General features: G+C 40.1%; 1 protein-coding gene across 1 annotated transcript in view; it reads left to right on the top strand.

The window, feature by feature from the left end:
• Positions 1 to 23,404, top strand: part of LOC121511434 (transient receptor potential cation channel subfamily M member 1-like) — a 54,935-nt gene that overhangs the window by 18,785 nt on the left and 12,746 nt on the right. The window contains exons 3-20 of the mRNA XM_041790124.1: positions 2,137 to 2,329; positions 2,418 to 2,631; positions 2,767 to 2,891; positions 4,249 to 4,420; positions 4,886 to 5,060; positions 6,625 to 6,748; positions 11,639 to 11,711; positions 12,118 to 12,218; positions 13,078 to 13,245; positions 13,905 to 14,039; positions 16,493 to 16,543; positions 17,181 to 17,321; positions 18,940 to 18,969; positions 19,082 to 19,374; positions 20,941 to 21,169; positions 21,881 to 22,012; positions 22,094 to 22,234; positions 22,502 to 22,630. Of these exons, the coding sequence (XP_041646058.1) occupies positions 2,137 to 2,329; positions 2,418 to 2,631; positions 2,767 to 2,891; positions 4,249 to 4,420; positions 4,886 to 5,060; positions 6,625 to 6,748; positions 11,639 to 11,711; positions 12,118 to 12,218; positions 13,078 to 13,245; positions 13,905 to 14,039; positions 16,493 to 16,543; positions 17,181 to 17,321; positions 18,940 to 18,969; positions 19,082 to 19,374; positions 20,941 to 21,169; positions 21,881 to 22,012; positions 22,094 to 22,234; positions 22,502 to 22,630 (2,626 nt within the window). The remainder of the gene's footprint in view (positions 1 to 2,136; positions 2,330 to 2,417; positions 2,632 to 2,766; positions 2,892 to 4,248; positions 4,421 to 4,885; positions 5,061 to 6,624; positions 6,749 to 11,638; positions 11,712 to 12,117; positions 12,219 to 13,077; positions 13,246 to 13,904; positions 14,040 to 16,492; positions 16,544 to 17,180; positions 17,322 to 18,939; positions 18,970 to 19,081; positions 19,375 to 20,940; positions 21,170 to 21,880; positions 22,013 to 22,093; positions 22,235 to 22,501; positions 22,631 to 23,404) is intronic.

Below are 23,404 nucleotides of genomic sequence, written 5' to 3'. Positions count from 1 at the left end.
GTAAATAAAAAGTTCTGGTGGTTCTAAAGATTGCTCATGTCAGCCTCCATGATCTGGTTTTGTAGCATACACTGAACCTTGGCAGCTCAGAACAGCTTCTCCTGGTGCATGTTTTGCTCTAGTTCTATTTTTCAACATTAAATTCTTGCTTTGGTTTGGTGAGTTTAAAGGGAGGGATGTAGCAGTGATTTCTGGATTTTACAAAAAGCTTCTTACTCTTTTAAAAAAGATTTATCTCTGTGAAATATCAGTCAAAGCCTGATATGTAGCAAATAAAAATCCCTTTCTTTGATCAGGTACATTTGCCTGCAGGAATTATGCTGCAGCTATTAAAGCCTGATTTTACTGAGGATGTAAACTGATGAAATCTGCTGGAACAGTTCCAAAAACTTTCATATGTGGGACGTTTTTGACCCAGAACTTAAAAAAATTAAATATGGCCATCATTTAGATACTGTGGCATCACCCTTTTCATTGTGTTGAGAGTAGATCATTTCATATTGTTCACGCTGTGTTTCCTGACAAAATGTTTATGACAGCTGATTTCTGTTTACAGTGTGCAGGAGGGAGTTAAGAAAGTAAATCTGGGCGTACACTGTGCAAATTTCATTCAGACACAAATTTTGAGTCACATGAGTAGGGGGCACAGGGGGACACAATGACACAGTATAGAGGGAGAAACAACAGCAGGCTGTGACCCGACTATGACCCAATCAGCTGCTCCCAGCTGTTCAGATGGATTTCTGACATGCTTGATATTTTGGTGGTAAGACTGCATACACTACTATGATGAGAGCAGAACCACGAGCAGAATCCTCAACTTTGGGGCATTTTTCCTTTTTAAACAATCAGACAACGTCATAAATTGCCATAAGAACAGCAGATAGTCCGGCTGAACCCTCCTTTGAGACCAAAGGCAGGGATGGCCCGATTCTCTGTTGGTTCTTTAAATGATGTTGCCAGATTATCCTGTAGTGTGTGCTGTGTTATGAGCGATTTTCCCTCTCTGACCTGATTGAAGGTGCTCCCACTTGATATATGATAAACGTGTTCAATATTTACAACCAAAAATCCTGTTGAGTGTGGTGAGCACCAAGAGCGGCTGAACAGACACGGGCATCAAACAGAGCAATAGCCAATCAGGAAGCAAGCTGACTAAAGGTGGAAGTAAAACCTAAACATACCCACAGCAACGATAGTAAACGTTCACTCTAAGATCACGTCTGACTGCAGGAGATTTGGTATTTTGAGAGACTAGACCAGGCAATCTGGTAGTCAGTGAACAGAATCCGTTAATGTGCCTGAGGTGATTCTCTCGTTCTACACTAAAACACTATACGGACAAAACAGCAAAGTCAGAGATTGTTTGTTGCAGTGTGTGAGGCAGGCTTTAGATTGCGAGCTAACCCTTAGAAATGGGCCAAGGTTTTCTGAGCAGAACTCACTGTAAGCTCAGCAGGTCAACCAAAGATATAGTGAATATACTTCATATATCTTGTGAGAAACCATATGTCTACAGCAAAGAAAAACTCAGGGTATACAAATCCTGAGTACGATGGTATTCCATAGAAATGCGGGTTGTGTCTTTTCGTGTTCCTATTAAGATAAGAGAACACTTTATTGTCTGATTACTTGGAAATTTGTCCTGCATCACCAGCCTATAGATCATTACAATACAATCATATCACATATATATTTTAAATAAATAAATAGAAACAAATAATTACATCCAACTGCACCACGGGACATATTCTCCCTTATAGCTGGGATCTGGCTTGCTGCTCCTTGTTTCTCCACTTTATGTAAAGCAGGCAGCTGCAGAAAGAAATGTTAACGTCTACTCCAAAAAGGTCTACCATTTCCATCATTTATTTGAAGGTTTAAAGGCTTCAGTCGTCTGAATCAAAAAGTTAAATTGAGCTTTTTTCCAGGGTCAGTGAGTTAGTTTTTTAAGTATTTGTCTGTAGGTTTGCAAGAGTGGAATCAAACCAACTTCAGTGGTCCGCGTCAGAATTTGAAGCTTATAATTTTTTCCTTGTTGGAATTACGCATGAAATGCTTTAGGCTGTTTGAGTCCTTTAAAATAAATCTCTAAGTTTTTGGTCCCTAACCAATCAAACTGTTATTGGTCTTTAGGTGCAGCTGTGGTCAGCTGGTGACGCAGCACACAGCCATTCCCCAGGTGGCCAAAGAGGAAGGGGCTCCTTTGGTTCAGCTGGATACCCAACCTACAGAGAGATGGAGTCCCCTCAAACACACCCAGACGTCCCCCACCGACGCCTACGGGGTCATCGAGTTTCAGGGAGGAGGACTCGTCAACAAGTCCATGGTGCTTCATGCGCTTTAATTTAAATAAAGTCAAATGTTTGTCCTGCAGAAAGAGCGGCTCAGTAACAGCTCCTCTTCTCCTCCTGCAGTATATTAGGGTCTCCTATGACTCTAAACCAGACAATCTGCTCCACCTAATGATAAAGGACTGGCAGCTGGAGCTTCCCACACTGCTCATATCTGTCCATGGGGGCCTGCAGAACTTCGACCTGCAGCCCAAACTGAAGCAAGTTTTTGGTAAAGGACTGATCAAAGCAGCCGTGACGACTGGAGCCTGGATCTTCACTGGAGGAGTCAGCACTGGTACAGAAGTCAGGCACCTCAGTGGTGTATGTTTTTAACTAAGATAGTAGATGTTACATTTGAAATGTTCTCTGGTAATCATATCTAGACCTGGACCACTAAGAACTTCATGACCAAATTACTTCTACGTTTCAGGAGTGATCCGCCATGTTGGAGATGCTCTAAAAGACCATTCTTCAAAGTCCAGAGGGAAAGTCTGTGCTATCGGCATCGCACCATGGGGCATCGTAGAGAACAAGGAGGACCTCATTGGAAGAGACGTAAGTTAAAGCAGAGTGAGCCAGAACCAAAGTGGATAAGAACTGATTTGATAAGCCTTAACAAAACGTATATGAAGAAAGCTGACCTAATCAGACAATACCAGAACAAATCTGATCAACCAGACTAAGCCAAACAGCAAAAGATCAAACCAGACCGAACCAGAGGAAACTGGACAGAAACAAACCAGAAAGAATCAGGAAACAACTGGAAAAAAATCTGACCAAAACCATTGGAGTCAGGTCAAAACAAACCCAATCAGACCATATTAAACAAGACAAACCAACAGAATTAGACCGAACCAAATAAACTGTTACAGAAAAAGACCTAGGCCAGACTGAACCAGACCAAAAACAACTGAAACAATCCGACCAACCAGTCAACAAACAAAGCAAACTAGACCAGTCCAAAAACAAAGAAATACCAGTCAAAACCAGTCTGAGGCAGACTAATTGTTTTTTATCAAACAAGGCTTAAATGGACTAACCATGCAAAGCCGGACCAAACACAACTGATCCGGTCCAAATCCAGTTGAACAATGCCAATCCAGACAAAACTAGACTGAACCAAACCAAACTAATAAAAACTAGAACTAATCCAGACTGGGGCACTAAAATACATCAAAATGCAACCAAAACTAAATCAGACAATATGGACCAAACAAGACTTTAGTTCAGCAAGACCAGACTAAACTAGATGAAAACACATCAATCTAGGCAGAGCCAGATGACACCAGATACAACATGGTTGCAACAGACTAAAACAGACTACAGGAGAAAAAAAACATAAACTCAAGCTAAACCAGTCTGAATTTGGGATGAACAAAAACGACCTCAAAAAACCAGACCCAGCTAACACTGGCTGGGCTGGGCCAGTGGCAGCTAAACCAGACCATATCTGACAGAGCGGGACTGATCCAGATTGACACACACCAAATTGGACATCACAAAATAAAGTCTAAAAAAACAGAACTAAAAAACCAGGCTACATAAGAAGAAAAAACAGACTTAACTGGACCAAAACCAGACCGAAATATATGTAGACAAATTAAACCAGATTGATTTAAACAAACCAGACTAAAAGACTGAACAGACAGAAAAGACATAAACCAAACTAGACCAAGCCAGACACAGCAAGACCTAGGACCATTTTGACCAATAAAGGCTGAACTAAATGAGACCAGACCAAAGCAGACTGAGTCAGACAACCACGCTAATCCAAACCAGATCAGACCAAACCCAACCTAATTTAGTCTAAACTAGAACAATCTGCCATCTAGACACAGAACTCAAAGAAACATACTTTCCCGCCTGCTCCGAGGCTGAGTTGTGATTTTTCCATCACATCCATATATTTCAGGTAACCCGGCCCTATCAGACCATGTCCAACCCCCTCAGCAAGCTGTCTGTCCTGAACAGCAGCCACTCTCACTTCATCCTGTCCGATAATGGGACAAACGGGAAGTATGGAGCCGAGGTCCGACTCCGTCGACAGCTGGAGAAACACATCGCTCTTCAGAAAATCAACACACGTGAGTGATGCAGACACTTCCTGTGTCCTCTGTATGATGGTTTCAGTCAATTTATTCAGCCATTATCTATGGTTCATCCTGTAAAAGTGTTAGGGAGCTAGGGAATCATTAGGTAAAAAGGTAGGAAACATCCTGAAGAGGCCACTAATCAGTCATTTTAGAATGACCAGTTAAGTTTTGTATGTCTTCCTTGGAAAGTATTTCTGTTGTCATACAATTTCTGTAGCAGTGTGGGACTCCAGGATAAGAATCAGCGATTCATGTGACCTGTGGGTTTCCCTTTGTCATCCTATGCCTGGAGCTGTCTGTAAGGCAGGGACAGCAAAGGGAGGCTCAGCTGTCACCTCTCACTTCACCCACAAAGGAACCACTGAGTGCTGACAGGAAGCGCTAAAAAACGTAAATCATCCTTCCCCTGTATGTAGAAGAGTCTCCTGTTTACACATTATTTTTTCTGTCTGTCAGGCCTGGGTCAGGGCGTCCCTGTGGTGTGTCTGATTCTGGAGGGGGGTCCTAACGTCATCTCCATCGTGTTGGAGAGTCTAAAAGAAGAGCCTCCGGTTCCTGTTGTCGTATGTGACGGGAGCGGCCGCGCCTCTGATATCCTTTCCTTTGCACACAGATACAGCGAGGACGACGGGTGGGTAACGCTCATACAACACTCCACATAGACACAGGTGATGATGAGTGAATCAGTGATTCTGAGGCCACAGACAAGGACCAATATGAGGCCCTTTATAATTTAGCTAAATGCAATCGTAGGAACCAAACTAAACATTTTGATTTGGGCATATGAAAATTTGAAATATAAATACCCAAATACTATACTGTCTTTGCTCATTAGCTCCTAGAAGAGCATCATAACTCAAATATACCACATCTATATATATGTTATATGTTATATTCTAACATGTCTGGCCAGCTGTAAGGTTTCCAAATATATAGGTAAGAGAAGGTCTAAAAGTAATTAGTTAATTAATAAATGTCATTTTACCACTCAGTAACCCCCCAATTCATTGTTTCAGCATCTACATGGATCTCTTTTATTATGATTTAGTTCATAAAAGGACTTTTATGGCTTTTTGTTAGGGGCTTGTACCTTGCTGCTAGATCCTGGGGTCCTCCCCAGGGACTTTTTTAATGCTGTTTTGTTCACTCCAGGCCTCTTTTTTAAACTTGAAATACTCATCTTACTGACAGAAATCATTTTTGATGAGTACATCATATTTGAGGCACACCTTTGCCTATGCCTTGAAGTTGATTGGTGCATGAGGCCAAAGGCAGTTGCTATCTTTGTCTAATGGTAAAACCGTCCAGACTGTTAGATCATCAGCTGTAACATCAGATATACACCGTATAAGTCAGATTGGTTTTATTAAAAAAGCTCCACAGTTTTCCAGAGTATTCTTCTCCAAAGGGTTTTGCTGCTCTAGCCTAAACTATTGGCCAACCAGTTTTAATTTTGGCAGCTATTTATAATTTTAGTCTTAGTTTTATTCTTTAGATGAAATGTCTTTTAGTTTTAGTCCCATTTTAGTAATTTCTACTCTTTTAAGTTTTAGTCTAGTTTTAGACAACGACAACTCAAGACATTTTTGTCTAGTTTTAGCCCATAAAAAGTCCTCACATTTAAGTCCCTACTTTCAGTCCAAGCATTTATTTTCTTGGCTAAATCTGGTACCAAATCATGGTAATGTGTTCTCTGCACTCTGCCAAACCTGGGGTCCCTGCTTTCTACAGCTGAGAGACAGAAGAGCTACAGCTGCATTGTTTTTTGAAAGATTTACCACCAGTAGAGAAATGTCATGGATTTTGAATGCCCGATGAAAACTACATTACATTTCGTTTTTGTCAGTTTTAGTCATCACCGATCTATTTTTGTAAGTCTTAGTGTAGTTTTTGTCATGGATAAAAAAGGCTGTCGACGAATAGTTTTAGTTGTAGTCGACGAAATTAACACTATGGTTAACACTAATCAACACTACCCCCTGGATTTCCAGTGTTGTTGCAGTTTTGTGGTTGGTTTTTGGTCATTTGTAGCTTCCAGAGAAAGTGTATATCCATAGGAGCATTGAACTTGAAGCTGAACTTACGAGTGCTGAATATATATTTATAATTGTTGAGTTGTTTATTTGTAAGTAGGTGAATGAAGCAGTGATCTTATCTGACTCACATGACTGATCGTTGCTGTTTCTCCTGCACAGGCTGATGAACGACAGCGTCAAAGACCAGCTGCTGGTCACCATCCAGAAAACGTTCAACTACAGCCGCAGCCAGGCGCAGCAGATCTTCCTCATGGTGATGGAGTGTATGAAGAAGAGATCTCTGGTATGAATGACACTAATTAGGGAAGTCCCAAAAGTTAGGATTTATTGTACATATTCAGGTTCAGCTTTGAATCAATTGACACTCAAATTCTTATTTTTTTTCTTTCATTGATCCATATTTTCATTTGCAAGACTGCAGATAACTCACCTCATTAAACTTTTTTTTGTGAGACTTTATTATGTGATAGGACTTTATCTATTCATTCTTCCACTCACTACATTTTCCACATGCCTGTTTATAATACAGAAGGTTCAGTGACCTTACTGAGACTCTAGGCTACTGATTTAAAGATACAAAAGCTACAAACAGTGTTAGCAAATGTTGATTTCACTGTTTTGGATCATCCTTAATTTAATCAAAATTCTCCAACACTTTAGAAGTTTCTTTGTAGACATGGTGAGCTTCTGGGAAACTAAACAAATAAAATAATAAAAGCTTCTGTTCTAATGGCACCATGATACTGGATAGACCACCCCCCCATAGCTGAAACTGAATGGACATGTTGTTGAATGCTCTATCACTGATATGATGACATCTGTCTATCATTACATGTTCACATTTTTTCATCAGTGCCAAAATAAAATCATTCCTCCATAACTTGTCCTGTCATTTATGTGTCATACTTCATCTGTCTCTGAATTCAAATCATTCCTATTCATCACCATTCAAAAACCCTGTCTTAAAATGCATTTAATTATTTTATATTTACTTACTTTTTCCATCCTGAGATCAAACAGTATTATTTGTCTTTGTGAGAAAAAAACACTTCAGGAGTCAGCATTATGAAAAATCTATTTGGCCTAAAAGTTTCAGACTGCAACTATACACTCCAACAGACCGGTCCCATTTTTTCTAATTTCTTTGGGTCACACAAAGCAGAGCATAAAAAGCATGAAAAACAGGAGTTGTCAACTGGTGGGTCAGCACCCAAATGCTGGCGTTTCAGTTTTCTTGTCAGATTTTGCACTGGAGTTTTCTTGGACTATTTTTTCGACACGTTGCCCTTCAATGCACATGTGACTGAAGCAGTACCAAAATGTCTGAATGAGACAAAACGTCAGTTTTCTGTTTAGTAAATACTCCTAACTAGATGCTGTTTTACTGAACAAAGCCCTAAGTAAAAACCAGAAGTAGTACTGAGAAGGAGGCCGTGGAGGAGGGCAGCGCTAAGCAGTGCTGGTCTCAGCTCGCTGGAGATGCCAAGTGTGAGGGTCTGAAAGAATTTCTCTGTCTTTGAAGACTGTGAGAAATATATCAGATATTATGGACACTTCTCAAAGTACCATAGACATTTCAGTGCAAAAATTCTATCTAATGTATCTTAAATTTGTTAGAATAAACAAAATATGTTTATTAAATCTTAATGGGGCTGCACGGTGGCACAGGAGTTAGTGCTGTTGCCTCACAGCAAGAAGGTTCCTGGTTTGCTTCCTGGTCAGGGCCTTTCTGTGTGGAGTGTGTTCTCCCCGTGCATGCATGGGTTCTCTCCGAGTACTCCGGCTTCCTCCCACCGCCAAAGACATGCTCTTTAGGTTAACTGGTGACTTTAAATTGGCTGTAGGTGTGAATGTGAGCATGCTTGGTTGTCTGTCTCTACATGTCTGCCCTGCGATTGACTGACGACCAGTCCAGGGTGTACCCCGCCTCTCCCCCAATGACAGGTGGGATAGGCCCACCCCCCCGTGACCCCGAACAGGATAAGCGGTATAGAAAATGGATGGATGGATAAATTTTAATGAGTGCAACATGGAACCAAAACACGATAAAACAGATGTTCACAAACAATTTAATGTTCACAAATATTAATAGCCTACTCAACGCCCCTTAGCGGGGGGTTCCTCAGCCCCTTAGCTGATCCTTGCAACACCCAACTCCAGGAGAAAGGCCAGACTGGACTTTGGTTTGGATAAAGAATTTGAACTCTTCCTAAGAACCAAAGATGCAATTTAAAAATCAAGTCTAAATTGGCTGAAATTGTACAGTCTATAAGTGGCTTTAACCCTATATGCAATAATGGAAAATGGAGGAAATACAATCAAAATCTCTTTTAAATTATTAGATATCTGTCATAAAGGCCTGCAGACCAACTACCAGGCTTTAAACAACCTAAAAGAATGCATCTCAGTTTGAAAGCCCATGTGAACGGTCTTGAAAACTTTAGCCTTCACCCTGTATTCAAATGTGTGGACTGTCTGAGCCGTGTCAAAGCAGAATATCTGTCACTATGAGGACAGATAAAGAGATCTATCTATCACTGCGTGTTCCTGAACTGGTACGTTAAACCCACCTACCTAACAGTGTGAAGAGCCCAACGACAGACAGACTGACCTCCAGACTGATGATGAAAATGGAAATACTCTTGCATGGCTGTAAATATACCTGGGCGGCCCTCCACACTGACGATGAATCCTGGGAAATTTGCAGCTCTCTGCTCAGTAGAAAACCTGCTTACTGTGACCTCAGCAGTTGAAACATTAATATAATGATAAAGGTTTTACCTCTGACCCAAACCAGCACAGCTTAATGGAGATTGTTCTGTGACCCTTCACCATTTATTTAATCCCACAATCCTCTGCTTCTCACTGAGAACAGCTGCATTAGGCCGGCCATGAATTCAAATAAAATCACATCAATTCACTCACACGGTGTGTTCTGATTAAATGATGCAGGTTTATTTGTTTTTGATAAGAAGCGAAATAAGATAAAAACAGGAAGATTAGAGCTTCGCTGACACAGCAGCTCAGTACGTTTATTTCAGACAGCACATGACGGTTTCTCTCTTTGAGACTTCGTCTGATTGGTGCAGAGTCGTGAACATACAGCAGCTCTACAGAGGTTCATTTAAATAATTACAACCTTCTGATTGATTCACAATGATGCATTTAAATAAACGGACTGGGTTTAATTAAATTTGGTCAAGACGTTCATGTTCCCATCACTTTAATGACCTACTGACACTTCAACGATGCATGTATATAAAGACACTGTGAAGAGAAGCTATATATAACATGATTATTATTGACCTATTGCTGTTTAACTTTGGATTACCAAATCCCCCCGACGGGGTCAATAAAGTTTTTCTTCTCTTACTTTACTTCATGACTGTAGACTGTGTAAGAAGTGTGTTAAGTCACTACGAAATCCCCCGCTAATTAACAAACAAATGTTGAGAACCTCTAAGTTGGCAAAGTGGCCGGTGCTGTTTGTTTTTATAAAATGTCAATAAAAACAGAATGCAATGACTTTCAAATCGCATAAACCAGTATTTTATTTAGAGTAGAACATTAACAACATATCAACTGAGACATTTAAACATTTCATGAAATATATTATCTCATTTTGAATTTGATGGCAGCAACATGTCTCAAAAAAGTAGGGACAGGGTCATGTTTACCATTGTGTAGGATCCCCTCTTCTTTTAACAACAGTGTGTAAACGTCTTGGAAGAGGGGAGACCAGTTGCTGGAGTTTTTGGAGAGGAATGTTGTCCCATTTTTGTCTGAAATAAGATCAGCTCAACAGGCCTAATTCTTTTTTGTCTGATTTTTCCCCATGATGCTCCAAATGTTTTCTATAGTTAAAAAGTGTGGACTGCAGGCAGGGCTGTTCAGGACCCAGACCCCTCTATTGTAAAGCCATGCTGTTGTGATGGATGTGGTATGTGGTTTAGTGTGCTGAAATAGTCAAGGCCTTCCCTGAAAGAGACGTCTGAATGGGAGCATATGCTGTTCTAAAACATCTGTCTACTTTTCAGCATTGATAGTGTCTCTCCAGATGTGTAAGCTGCCCATGCCATAGGCACTAATGCAACCCCATACCATCAGAGATGAACTGATAACAAGCTGGACGCTCCTCTCCTCAGTCATCAGGACATGGCATCCACGGTTTCCAAAATTCATTTGAAATTCTGATTAATCGGACCACAGAACGGTTTTCGAGTGTTCTTCAGTCCATTTCAAACGAGCTTTGGCCAAGAGAAGACAGTGGAATTACTGGATCCTGTTCACTTATGGCTTCCTCTTTGTAAGATACAGCTCTGACTAGCATTTGTGGATGGTGCAGTGAACTGTGTTAAGACAAAACCATTTCTGGAAGTTTTCCTGAGCCCATGTAGTAATTTCCAGTACACAATCATAACTGTATTAAAAAACAGTTATGATTGTGTACTGGAAATTACTACATGGGCTCAGGAAAACTTCCAGAAATGTAATAATTTCCAGTACACAATCATAACTGTTTTTTAATACAGTGCAACCTGAGGGTCTGAAAATCACAAGCTTCCAGTATTGACTTTTTTTAGATGTTCTCATGTTATCAAATTCAGAATGAGCTTACATTTTTCATGAGATGGTAAAAGTGTGTCAGCTTCAACATCTGTTATGTTGTTTATGTTCTACAGTGAAAAAAATACAGATCGATGAGACTTAAAAAGCTTTACATTCTGTTTATATTTACATTTTACACAGCGCCCAAACTTTTTTGGAGAGTAGTGTTAGTAATGTCATGTATATAATCGCTCAAATGTTCATATAGAAAATATACAGGATGTGCATTTACAAATAAATTCAAATATACACACTTAAATAAACACATTTTAAAGCTACAACATCATGGTCTCCACAACAAACAAGCTCCTTATAATAATCATTCCTCATCACTGTGGTTGGTACTTTGTGTTCTAACAGGATGACTGGAGGTCATCATGCAGCTTTGTCATTTTTCCCCCTCACTCATGATTTCCTGTCCCCTCCTGTGTCCTTGTTGAGGTTTTAAGATTCAGAGAAAAGATCTAAATATAGGGAAAGTCAATGCATTATAAGACTGGATCTTCTCAGTGTGTGGCTCACATTTTTGGCTGTTGTGTGTTTGATTTCCTTGTTGTGTGTGTAGATCACAGTGTTCAGGATGGGCTCAGAGGGACAGCAGGACATCGAGATGTCTATCCTTACAGCTCTGCTGAAAGGTAAATAGTATGAATGGTATATTTACTCCGTACTCAAAGAATTATGTGCAAAAATGTGCTGGAAGAACAAAAAGAATGAAATCTAGGATAAGGAAGTTTATATAATGTAGATTTTTTCTATTAATTCATTGTCATTCTTTTGAGACATCTTTTTCTCTCTTCTTTAGGAGCTGTAGGCTAATGAAGAGGATATTACAGGAAATATTCTAGTAATTAGAATGTGATAGTTTAATGTCTATTGTTTTAAAAGTAATGATACATTTCTGAAAGAGCCAAATGAAATAATGACAACATTTCAGCCTTCATTTTACTCATAGTGCTGTTCTATTATTGTTTTATCCGTTTCATTACTGTAAATGAATCGAGGTGGTAAGTGAGAAAAACTCATGCTTCCTTCTGCTTCTAGGCACGAATGCGTCAGCGTCTGATCAGCTGAGTTTGGCTCTGGCGTGGAATAGAGTGGACATCGCTCGCAGTCAGATCTTTGTGTACGGACTCCACTGGCCTGTGAGTTCCCCATCAAAGCTTCATGTAGCTGTCTGCCTTTGTTGGGGATGGGTAATATTATTGGCATAATATTGGAACTGAGAGATATTACACCAAAAGTTAATTATCAGGGGGCACAGGTGGCCAAGAGGTTAAGACGCACCCCATGTACGCGGACGGCACGGGTTCGAATCTGGCCTGAGGCCCTTCATCACATGTCTCTCCCCCGCTCTCATCCCTGTTTCTGACTCTATCCACTATCCTCTATCAAAAAAAGGCACAAAAATGCCCAAAATAAACCTTAAAAAAAAGCTAATTATCAGCATTGGCAGACATTTCATCGGCAGAATGTACGATAAAGGGCCTTTACCTTATGACAGGGGCCATCAACTACATTTGTGCAAGGGCCAACTAATGTCTATGCAGACACAGGAGGGCAGACGGGCCAAATAAACTTAATAAAAGAAAGATTTATGTCTGAACCCAACCTCCATGCCCCCCTCCATATTGTGGGCCCACAGGTTGGTAGCTCCATGTTGTTTCTTCAGGTTGAGCCCCAAAGCGAGAAGGCCAGCCGTCAACAAAACATTAGACTCTCACATCTGGCACACAGGATTTGCTCTTAAAAGTATAAGCAACATAAAAAAACAGGCAGATTTTCACTACATTAGGTATTCTACAGATCTCAGTGTCTGTGAGGAGATTGCTACAGTGCTGTTTGTAGCTTTCATAAAAGTACAAGACCCTTGGTTTTACTCTTACTGTTAGAAATATTTTGTGAATGTCTTAATTTGAATACATCCTTTGTTTTCCTTTTAATAATTTTGAATAAACCTTTAAGTGTAATTCACTGGCTTTGTGTTTCATGTTCTCTCTGCAGCCTGTGACTGCGGCCACCACCGACCGTCCTAAAAGCCCTGCCGCCCAGCGAGCGCCAGCAGGAGGAGGAGCGAAAGGGAAGCCCAGAGGGAAGAAAGGAAAAGGAGGCAAAGCCAAACCTGAACCACCTGAGGAGACCGACCCCAGGAAGCTGGAGCTGCTGAACTGGGTAAGACACCACAGACTTAACCTGACACGCCAGATGGAAAACCTCCCATTGACAGCATTTGGGAAAGGGCAGAGCCTTTGAAAAACAAAACTCAGAGGGTGATTGGATGAACACTCTGTGCGTCACATCTTTACGGGCCAATCAGAGCAACAGAACATGTGACGTAGCCGCAACCAAGTAGTAAACTCCGTAGAGAACTGCATAATGCCAACCATGGTGACTGTAGACATGTCAGTTGACGACTTTTGTCGTTTTTGAAAAGAAAACAACTCACTGCTGTTCTTTGTTCTTCTTTAAACAAAGAAATGTCATCAAGTTCTGATAAACCTGACGCTTTAGCAGCATCCACTCTAATGTCTTCTGCCATAATGGCACCAGCCTCTTGTTGCTGCTTGCTTATGTCACAACTCTGCCATACCTGAAAGTACTGCCCCTCATCGCTGATTGGTCCTGTCACTTTCTAACTGGGCCCAAATGGTTCAGACGGTAGCTTTGCAAGATGGATTTACCAGTGATAAACACAGAAACGGGCGTATCCATCTGCTTTGATAGGTTACCAGAGACTAAGACACTGGAATAAAATGCATGAATGTCACCTAAAGATGGGAGTTCAGATGATGATGATGATGATGATGATTATGATGATGACGTTTCCACAGGTGAACTCTCTAGAACAGGCCATGATGGACGCTCTGGTGTTGGACAGAGTGGACTTTGTGAAGCTGCTGATCGAGAACGGAGTGAACATCCATCACTTCCTGACTATCCCTCGTCTGGAGGAGCTGTACAACACGGTGAGTAACATCTGAGAGCCAAACCAGTGCTAAAGACAAACAGCTAATATAAGTTTAGCATCATAGAAACATTAGAGTTAACCACATGGCCAACATGGGAGTCTGGTAAACTGTTTCTGTTTGAAAAATAATAAAAAAGACATACAAATGAAACTGAAATCCTGTGTTTTAAGTTAAAAGAAAAGATAAGTTTCTCATGGTGCGATGCTTTTTCACAACTGTCCAAAGATAGCAACAAAAAAGGCACTTCAGTTTGACATTTATCTGCTAATATGAGCTTAAAACAGCAGATTAAGTTTAATCTTACTGAGATAAGGTCTTAATTTTTGCATGTAATAATTAAAGGATTATATTTGCATGTTTTTTATCTTGCTGAATACATTTCATGAAACATATTCTTCCATTTTTAAGATTTAGAAGGAAAAAGTGTGCTCTGACAGCATGGTTTAATAATTCAAACAGTATTTCTCTCCTCGTTCTGAGGATGAGTTATTAAACAAAAGCTCTCTGCCTTATCCTCCATATTCTCATTGACAGGCTGATCTGCAGCTTAACATCCATCAGTGATCCCTTCATCTTTGTTATATCACTGCTGTCATTAATCTTCATCTGCATCAGTCAAAAAAAGGCTCTTAAACTGACATGTGGTTCTCATGTGAGTCACATTATTCTCAGATCAGAGTGAAGCTCTCTGCTGCCGTCCGTGAGACACTCCAGGGATGTTCAGCTGCGTGCTAGGCCGTTAGATTTCTACATGACCAGTGAAGTAGTTGGGACATGATTGACATTAATGCTGTCATGATTCTGTATCAGAGTGTCCAATGTCTTTTACACTCAAACATTTAGTGATAAATCCACAGAGAATAGATCATGCCTGCCAATAACATCATGATGTGCATTAGTACCAGCCAGTTGCCTTGTTGTAACAAGATTGGTTCCGATTCCAATCCCAGTATCACAAATACGTCTGATACTACTTAAAATGCAGGTTTGGTATCGGTGAGTACGAGTTTATGCACCGATCTCATACTGTTTGGTTTAGCTTTATATTTGCTTCAATTAGCCGTGCTAAATGTTAGCGCTGTTAACCAGAAATCAATTCTTCTTCATTGCTGGAGAGCACTGCATAGACGAGCTACCATTTTTAGAGCAGTGAAGAAGAACCAGAGGACCCACTGCAGCAGCAAAGAATGGTGGCTGCGTGACAGTTTTCCTCTGAATGTGATTGTTAAAATGTCTTCCAGACCGGCGCTGTCATACACGACAAGAAGTGACATAGTTTATCAGAATCAGCTTTTGAACTGTAAATTGTTGCCTCTTACTTGTTTTTCCTCTTGAAGCTAGCTGTTGTTCCTTCCCATTGACGCTATTGATGCCTTTGATTCCCTTGTGGCAGCATTTTCAGCGAGACTGGAACTCGTGTGACTTCTGGGGACTTTAAGGATTAAATTCACACCAATAAACTGATACTGATTGCTTTTTTATCCATTTTAATCTAGTTAAGATTTAGAAGCAAAAATCAATAATGAGCAGGAGAACAACTTTAGGGTCACAGAGATGCTGTACATTATGATTCTATTTGTTGAGCCATGTTCTGAGTCAAATATAGGTCTAAAATAATTTGCTAGTCTGCACAGTCAGTCCAGAAAGTTCAGACTGGTATCGGATCAGTACTTGGTACTGATACCAAACACCTTGGTATTGTAATCAGTATCGGGAAGGTAAAAATAGTATTGGAACATCTCTAATTCTGCCACCTGATCCACAGAGAAATTAGGGAAAACAACAACAAAGTAAGGGTCCACGATAAGATGATGTCAGATTGTGAAGAAATAGAAACATATCATTGATCTGCCAAAGCTGTTTTATTGTAAGATCGGCTCTTTTTCTTCTAGCTCTTTTCTCCCTCTCCCCCTCTGCTTCAAAATTAAAATAATTTAAAAAATGTTTAATTTTTTGATGCATTGGCCAACAGTTTGGTGCAGAAGAGAAAGAGGAAAACCTGGTTTGTTTGACACAGTATTTTAAAAAAAATATAAAGAAAAGGTTGCTTTATGTGGTTATGGACTTACAAATTTGTCATAAATATTGAATGAAAAAATCGTGATAAAATCGAGATCGTGATCTGGCCTTAAAAAAATGGTGATATGCTTTTTTTTCATATCGCCCACCCCTACCACAAAGTTTGGAAACTCTGCTCTCTTTGCGTTTCCACTAAAGCCATGCAGCAAATCAGGCAGACAAAAGAGAACCACAGATTTTAGACCGACAACTCTTAGCCTATTTAGAGTACCCAAAGACCTTCATCTAACCACGGCGCTGGAAAAAACAGAGATACTGCGACCACATGCATTGTCTTACTTTTATCTGTATGAGGCATCGGGATCAATACTGTTTTAATATACTGACTGGATGATCTTCAAATCAATTTCTCCTTTCTATTGCTCCTGTAGAAACTGGGACCAGCCAACACGCTGCACTTTGTGGTCCGGGACGTGAAGAAAGTGAGTCATGTGTTTTAAAAATGGCACAGATTTAATAGAGATTTTAGACTTTAATCTGATTTTAGTGAAGCTCATAATGTAACTTTCTCACCTTAAAATAGTAGATTCAATCTGGAACAGTAAAATAACATTTAACAAGGACACTGGTGTCGACATAGAGCAGGCCACTCTTAGTACTATGTAACTGGTGCTAGGCCGTGATTCTCTTCAGAGAAATAATTATGGCTTTTAAGCGCTGGTTCATACACTGGCCTGCAGTAAAAACAAGCCTGTGAGTGGTCCAGGTACAATAGCTGAGGTTATGACACAGAAGAGAACAGTGACAGATGAAACTATAGGAGATAAAGAGAGAGAATAAATCAGAAGCTGGACCAGAGTAAATACTGGAGAGGCTTTTACACACTGGTGAGCTAGCTCTGGCTGCTTCTGTTGGGTTGCAAAGTAGTTAAACTACAGCCCAGTAAGAAGACATAACAATTAAACACATATTACTTATTTAACAACAGAGTATGACATTAACATCCTGTTATCCTGAGACAATTAGATATGAAAAAGACTCCATGTGTTTCCATCCTGTTCACATTATTTCACAGTAGAGGAAGGAAATATATTTTAAATGAGTGATTTTATGTTTCAGGGCAATCTTCCTCCAGATTATCAGATCACGTTGATCGACATTGGCTTGGTGTTGGAGTTCCTGATGGGCGGAGCTTATCGCTGCAAATACACCAGGAAGAGCTTCAGGACGCTCTACAACAACCTCTACGGCCTGAAGAGAGTGAGTCACACTCGGGGGGGGGGGGCAGCCTAATGGTCTGATCCTAGTCTCCACCTTGAAGCCCTGAGACCTGAACCCATGTGGACCTTAATAGCTTCAGATGTGCAGCACAACAGTCTACAAGTCCAAAATGGTTAAAATTTACGTGAATGGATACACAATGTTAATATTACACACAGCCTGAAAAAAAGACAGGCAGACAAAAATAATCAAGAGGCGTGCCTCGTGTATGCATTTGTTTTTTAGTATTTCAGCACTCTGTAAAAACTAAAAGAAAAACAGATCTCATTATTTCTTGAATATTTGACAGAAAAACACAAACATGACACATAACCACAGAAGTGACAAACCTGCAACTTTAACATTTCCCCATTAACATTCATGCTTTGATTTTTTTTTTTTTTTTTTTACTTTAATATAGTGAGGGGCTGAATGATCTAATCCTTCAAGCAAACACATCAGTAAAGATGTGGAGTTGGGATTCAGCCACAGAATTAAAGTCATCTACAGTATATTAAACCGAATGTGACAGTTAGGGAGGTGGTCCACTAGATGGCAGCACAGAGACGGCCATCAAACACCAATAATTTAAGAGACATTAAAATAATTCATTCATTTACAAGAATGGATTACACATGCAGTCACTGTTTTTTTCTTTTGTTTTTAAAAGCCAACAGTAATATTTCCTCTGTGTTTTAATCTCTGCTCAAGAGCACTTTAAAGGACCATGTGTGCAACATGAATTAACTTTTTACATAGTTCGATGAACAGGATGTTATTTATTTAAATCTCAACAACAAAAATCTGATTTGTCCCTGGCTTCTCTTATTTCTGCAAAGAAATTAAGATCTTCCCAGAGAGGCTTCAAGCATACCAAACTCCACAGTCTCTCACAGCTGTCCCCTCTTTAGTAATCAATAATCAGTGGTCAGGCTGATGCAGCTTCTCACAAGGAAATCATGTTATTTTTGTGTTATTAGTAGAACTAAAGAGCACAAATCTACATGTAATAATAATCAAATAAGCAAAATGCATACACTGAAAACCGACAAAATTGCGTGCTTTCCCAAACTACGTTATGATTTGAGCATGCCAGCATGTTATAGAGAAGAAAATCACGTCTTCAATGAGTCCGCTCAGCTCCTGAGTGTCAACAAAATGTTACCAAAAATATTTATTTTGAGGAATTCTTTCCTAATCCTTACCACTGGGTGGAGTTTTGCCAAGACGCCCTGTTTTCCGTGACCTGCTGTTGTATGACTTTAAAGACCCTCTTATGTGAAAATGAATCTGTGTTTAGGTTACAAGTCATGTTGACATACCGGAGAAAACCCCACCAAATGCAACATCAATGGCCTGGTAAATATAAAGTGAAGACTTGCGGATGTAACCATGTGCAGTTAAAAGAGGATGTAAACCCTGTTAAACAATGACATTATGGATCAGTCCAGGTCTATTTCAGTGGTGTGGACAGAAATAGTGTAAGTGAGCTAAGCACACATCAGTCCAAATAAAGGTTGCATTTTTTGTTTCAGCTTCTCTGACCTTTGAAAGTATCTCAACATTAGTATTTTTCTAAATTAATATTGAACTAAAGTTGTTATATTTTTTTTTACAGCCTAAAGCTCTGAAGCTCCTGGGGATGGAGGTAGGTTTTACATCTATTAAACTCATGCTGTGTTGATGTAGAGATAATCTTTCGGTTGACAGTAGATGTAATGTCTGCTGTGTGGACTCATATGTACCTGTTCGTTCTGCAGGATGACGAGCCTCGTCCGAAGGGGAAAGGAAAGAAGAACAAGAAAAAGGAGGAGGAGGTGGACATAGACGTGGACGACCCTGAGGTCAGCAGGTTCCAGTACCCGTTCCACGAGCTGATGGTGTGGGCCGTGCTGATGAAGCGCCAGAAGATGGCGTTGTTCCTGTGGCAGCGAGGGGAAGAAGCCATGGCCAAAGCTCTGGTGGCGTGTAAGCTCTACAAAGCCATGGCCCACGAATCGTCCCAGAGCGAGCTGGTGGACGACATCTATCAAGACCTGGAGAACAACTCCAAGTCAGTCCAAAATACCACTGTTATGTGTATGCCTTTACCCTGTACTTTTACTTTAAGGTCTTTTTTAATTTTCAAAAGTGTCCAAAAGTCCAAAAGACCAGCCTGTTTTGTTGTAATCCTTTCTGTTCTTTCTCTGAAGCATCTGATAACAGAACTATTTGATTTTTCATCATGACGATACCAGGCTGTGAAATCAAATTTAGAGGACACAATGGCTTGATTTTTAAATGAAAATGTGCAAATGAGTCAAAAAACACTAATTAGAAAAACACAAAAACATAAGCTCAAGTGCCAAACAGCATCTCTGTGTACTGTTACCCTCTTATGAATCCTTAAGGAGTCATGTGTAAAAATTGGAAAGGGGTCTGGCAGCAGGCTGCAGATCTCAGACACTCTCTCAGACCACTTTATTTCAACTTTATGAAAAAATAAAGTCTAACAGTTACATTCATGAAATAACCAGACTGCAAACATTATAGAGATTGCAACATTACACTAATAAGACAGAGAAATGATGTCTAATCTGTGGTTAAATTAAGTAAAGACCCATTTTAGACAAAGTCACGCAAATGGTGGCTCAGTTTTTGGTTTTGTTAGCTTTAGCTGAAGCTAACATTATTAAGTAGTTAACATTACTAGGTGAAGCAATGCAGCTGTGTTAGCTTAAGCAAAGCTAATAGAGCTAAGTAGTTTACGTTACTATTTAAGCCAATGTAGCTATGTTAGCTTTAGCTAAAGCTAATAAAACTAACTTACTTATTCTGAGAGGGGTATAGCTTTAGCAAATGTTGCATCATCTAACTAGCTAACTCAGTGATGTTGCTTTAGCTACATCAGAGATTTAGTTACGTTACCTGCGTAGTTGATGTAGCTTTGTTAGCCTTAGCTACATCATCTGCATTAGGGTGCTTTCATGAACAACAACCTGTTTAGTAGGCTTTACGAAATGTTTTGTAGTTGCAGGTCAGGTTTTCAACTTTTAGATTTTGTTATGCTAACCCTTACCCTCACTATAACCTGAAGTTTAATCTGGTTTTATTTTGAAGGATTTAGTGTGTATTTCCATTCTACCATTCTCACTGTACTGGTCTGCAACAGGGGTTGTCTGAGATCTGCAGTGTCAGCCAGACTGTCTTGAAACCTGGCCCCTTTCTGCAAATCAGCCTCACTACAGAAGGTGTGAGATTCACTGGAGGACACTAGGGCTAACATGTAGTTAACGTGAATCTGCTTATCATTGGTGGTGATTTTACCATGGTGTTATTTTAAGTTCAACATCTCTATATAAAAAAAAAAAATCTGTTTTTTGATTCTATTATTGCATTCTAATATTTAGAGGTATTTTATTTTATTTATAATCATCAGGATTGAAAAAAACAAACAAAAAGTCATTTTCAGTTCAGTTTTGTGTGTTGTATTTAGAATATGTAAAACTTTCCCTTTTTAATGAAATTATGGAAAAAATGAGTTTTTTGTGATATTCTAATATTTTTAGATGCAGGATGGTCTGACACATCCCTTCCAGAGGGGGCGCTGTAGTCGACTGAATATTGTTTTTGTCTGCAGGGAGTTTGGTCAGCTGGCCTACGAGCTGCTTGATCAATCGTACAAACACGACGAACAGGTGGCCATGAAGCTGCTGACGTACGAGCTGAAGAACTGGAGTAACTCCACCTGTCTGAAGCTCGCCGTCGCCGCCAAACACAGAGACTTCATCGCACACACCTGCAGCCAGATGCTGCTGACCGACATGTGGATGGGCTGTCTGAGGATGGGCAAGAGCAACAGCCTCAAGGTACGAAAGACTCAGCAATGAGGGACTCTCAGGTCTGTGCAGGATTCAGACAAACCCAGAGAGATGCTCTGAATGCATTTAGCATGGAAAACCAAATAGAAATGTTATGATTACAGGTTTCTCAATGTAACCTCACTGTATACAATATGGAAAAATGTATCCATTCTTTGCTATCATTAACAAGGTTTGAATTTAAGAAACTGACCTAATTGAACTCACATCTCACTAAAGCTGGCCACATACAAATGACACTTTTTAAACTGGTTAACTGCTTGTAAAACATGAGACCACAGCCTTAAAGACAATGTCAAATTTTTAACATTATAATCCTCTAAATGCACCTCACTGGGCAATTCAGTCAAGCTGTGAGAGCACACAGCTGTCATAGAGAGTATTTATTTTACTGTGGGAGCTCCACAGGCTTGAGATCTCACAGAAACATGCATCAAAATGCGACTCCTGAAGGAAATCAAATCTAGAGCATGATCAGCGTCCTGGGGGCTTGAACCCGTGATCCAGATCTGTATCACCTGTATGGTGTAAACATAGTAGAAGAAAGTCCACACTTTATTAGAATTAGCACTAACAAAGATATGACAGTAGAGGAAACACAACAGACATTGAAAAATATGATATTTAGTGTTCTCCTTCTCTACCATTTATTCATTTACGCTGCTCAGATGTGACACCAACACGGTTTTGTATTTCCAGGTGATTTTAGGGATTGTTTTCCCTCCTACCATCCTTCTCCTGGATTTTCGTCTTGGAGATGAAGCTTCTTTTCATTCATCCAGAGACAACGACAGCGGGAAGACTAAAGATGATGACAACAAATCCAACAAGGTACCGAGAACCAGACATCCTCCATGGTCTTTGCGCCGCCATTGTTTTACAGCAGAATGAATCATCCCAGGTTTGTTTCAGGACGCCGTCTCAAATGTTGACGCCATGTCGAAGAAAGGTGATGAAGAGGAAGAGCAGAAGAAACAAAAGAGGAGGACTCCTATTGGACGGAAGATCTATGAGTTTTACAACGCCCCCTTCACCAAGTTCTGGTTCAACACGGTCAGTTTTAAGCCACTTTATTTGTATAAGGAAATGAAACAAATCTTGTAGATGTATAAGACAATCATTCATCAGAAGCTCAGAGGAAACCTTAGTCTCAAGTCTAAGCACTGCTACTACGATAAATATCACACTGAATATGTGACAATACACAGCTTTGGTTATTAGACAGAGGGGCAACAGAGAAAGAAGTATTTCAACATTGTGAAGTAGAGATAGAGCTGTACTTGTGACCTGACCATAAAGTGTTAAGTGTCTGTGTTTCAGATCTCTTACCTGGTCTACCTGATGTTGTATAACTACATCATCCTGGTGAAGATGGAGCGATGGCCGTCTCTACAGGAGTGGATCGTCATCTCGTACATCATCACTCTGGCACTGGAGAAAGTCCGACAGGTGAGCTCTGGATTGCTGCACTTGGATTGCATGATGAAGAGAGAGAGTGGCTGAAATCATTGTTCATATGATGCAGAGATCTGTTGTATCACGTTGTCATTTCTTTAACCTCTGTTCAGTTTTTAAATACTTTTATTCACCTCAATGACTGACAGGTGGTAAACCAGAAGTTTGCTTCATCCAGCAGCTATGAAACAGACTGTAGAGTCACAATTATTGTCACATGTTAATACTTCCAAGGGCAGATTCTAAAAGGAATTAAAAAAACTTAGTGTACAAACAAATAAATCTAACCAGAAGATGAATAACACAAGGAAACACGAGGAATACAGCTGAGGAGACGCACAATCAAGTGAAAAAGAAAAAACATAAGCACAGAGTATAAATACACAGGACAATCAGACTAAGAGGGGGCTAATGAGGCACAGGTGAGCACAATGAGGGAAGAGGGAAACATGTGGACAGGAAACTAAACAGGCCAAGACACTCTGGCCTGGTCCACATGTAGGTGGGTATTTATAAAACTGTAGGTTTTTCCTCATCTCTCTTCAAAAATAATCCCATCCACACTTGCAGCTGCTAAACAACATCTTCGTCCACATGAGGACTCAGAAATGCACTGCTGTAAAGAGCACACGGTGCTAAGGCTAGTTTGTCCTCTACTGCAGTGGTTCCCGAACTTTTTCCCTTTGAGCACTCCCTACTTGTATTTAAGAAATTTTTACACACCTCCCCCAGGACCAACATGAAGAAATAGTGATACACTGTGGTCAA

The sequence above is a fragment of the Cheilinus undulatus genome, linkage group 1, assembly GCF_018320785.1.
Source record: "Cheilinus undulatus linkage group 1, ASM1832078v1, whole genome shotgun sequence".
In the NCBI taxonomy this organism is placed as follows: domain Eukaryota; kingdom Metazoa; phylum Chordata; class Actinopteri; order Labriformes; family Labridae; genus Cheilinus; species Cheilinus undulatus.
Note: the sequence above shows the minus strand (reverse complement) of the source record. Positions and strands in the feature narration are given on the sequence as shown.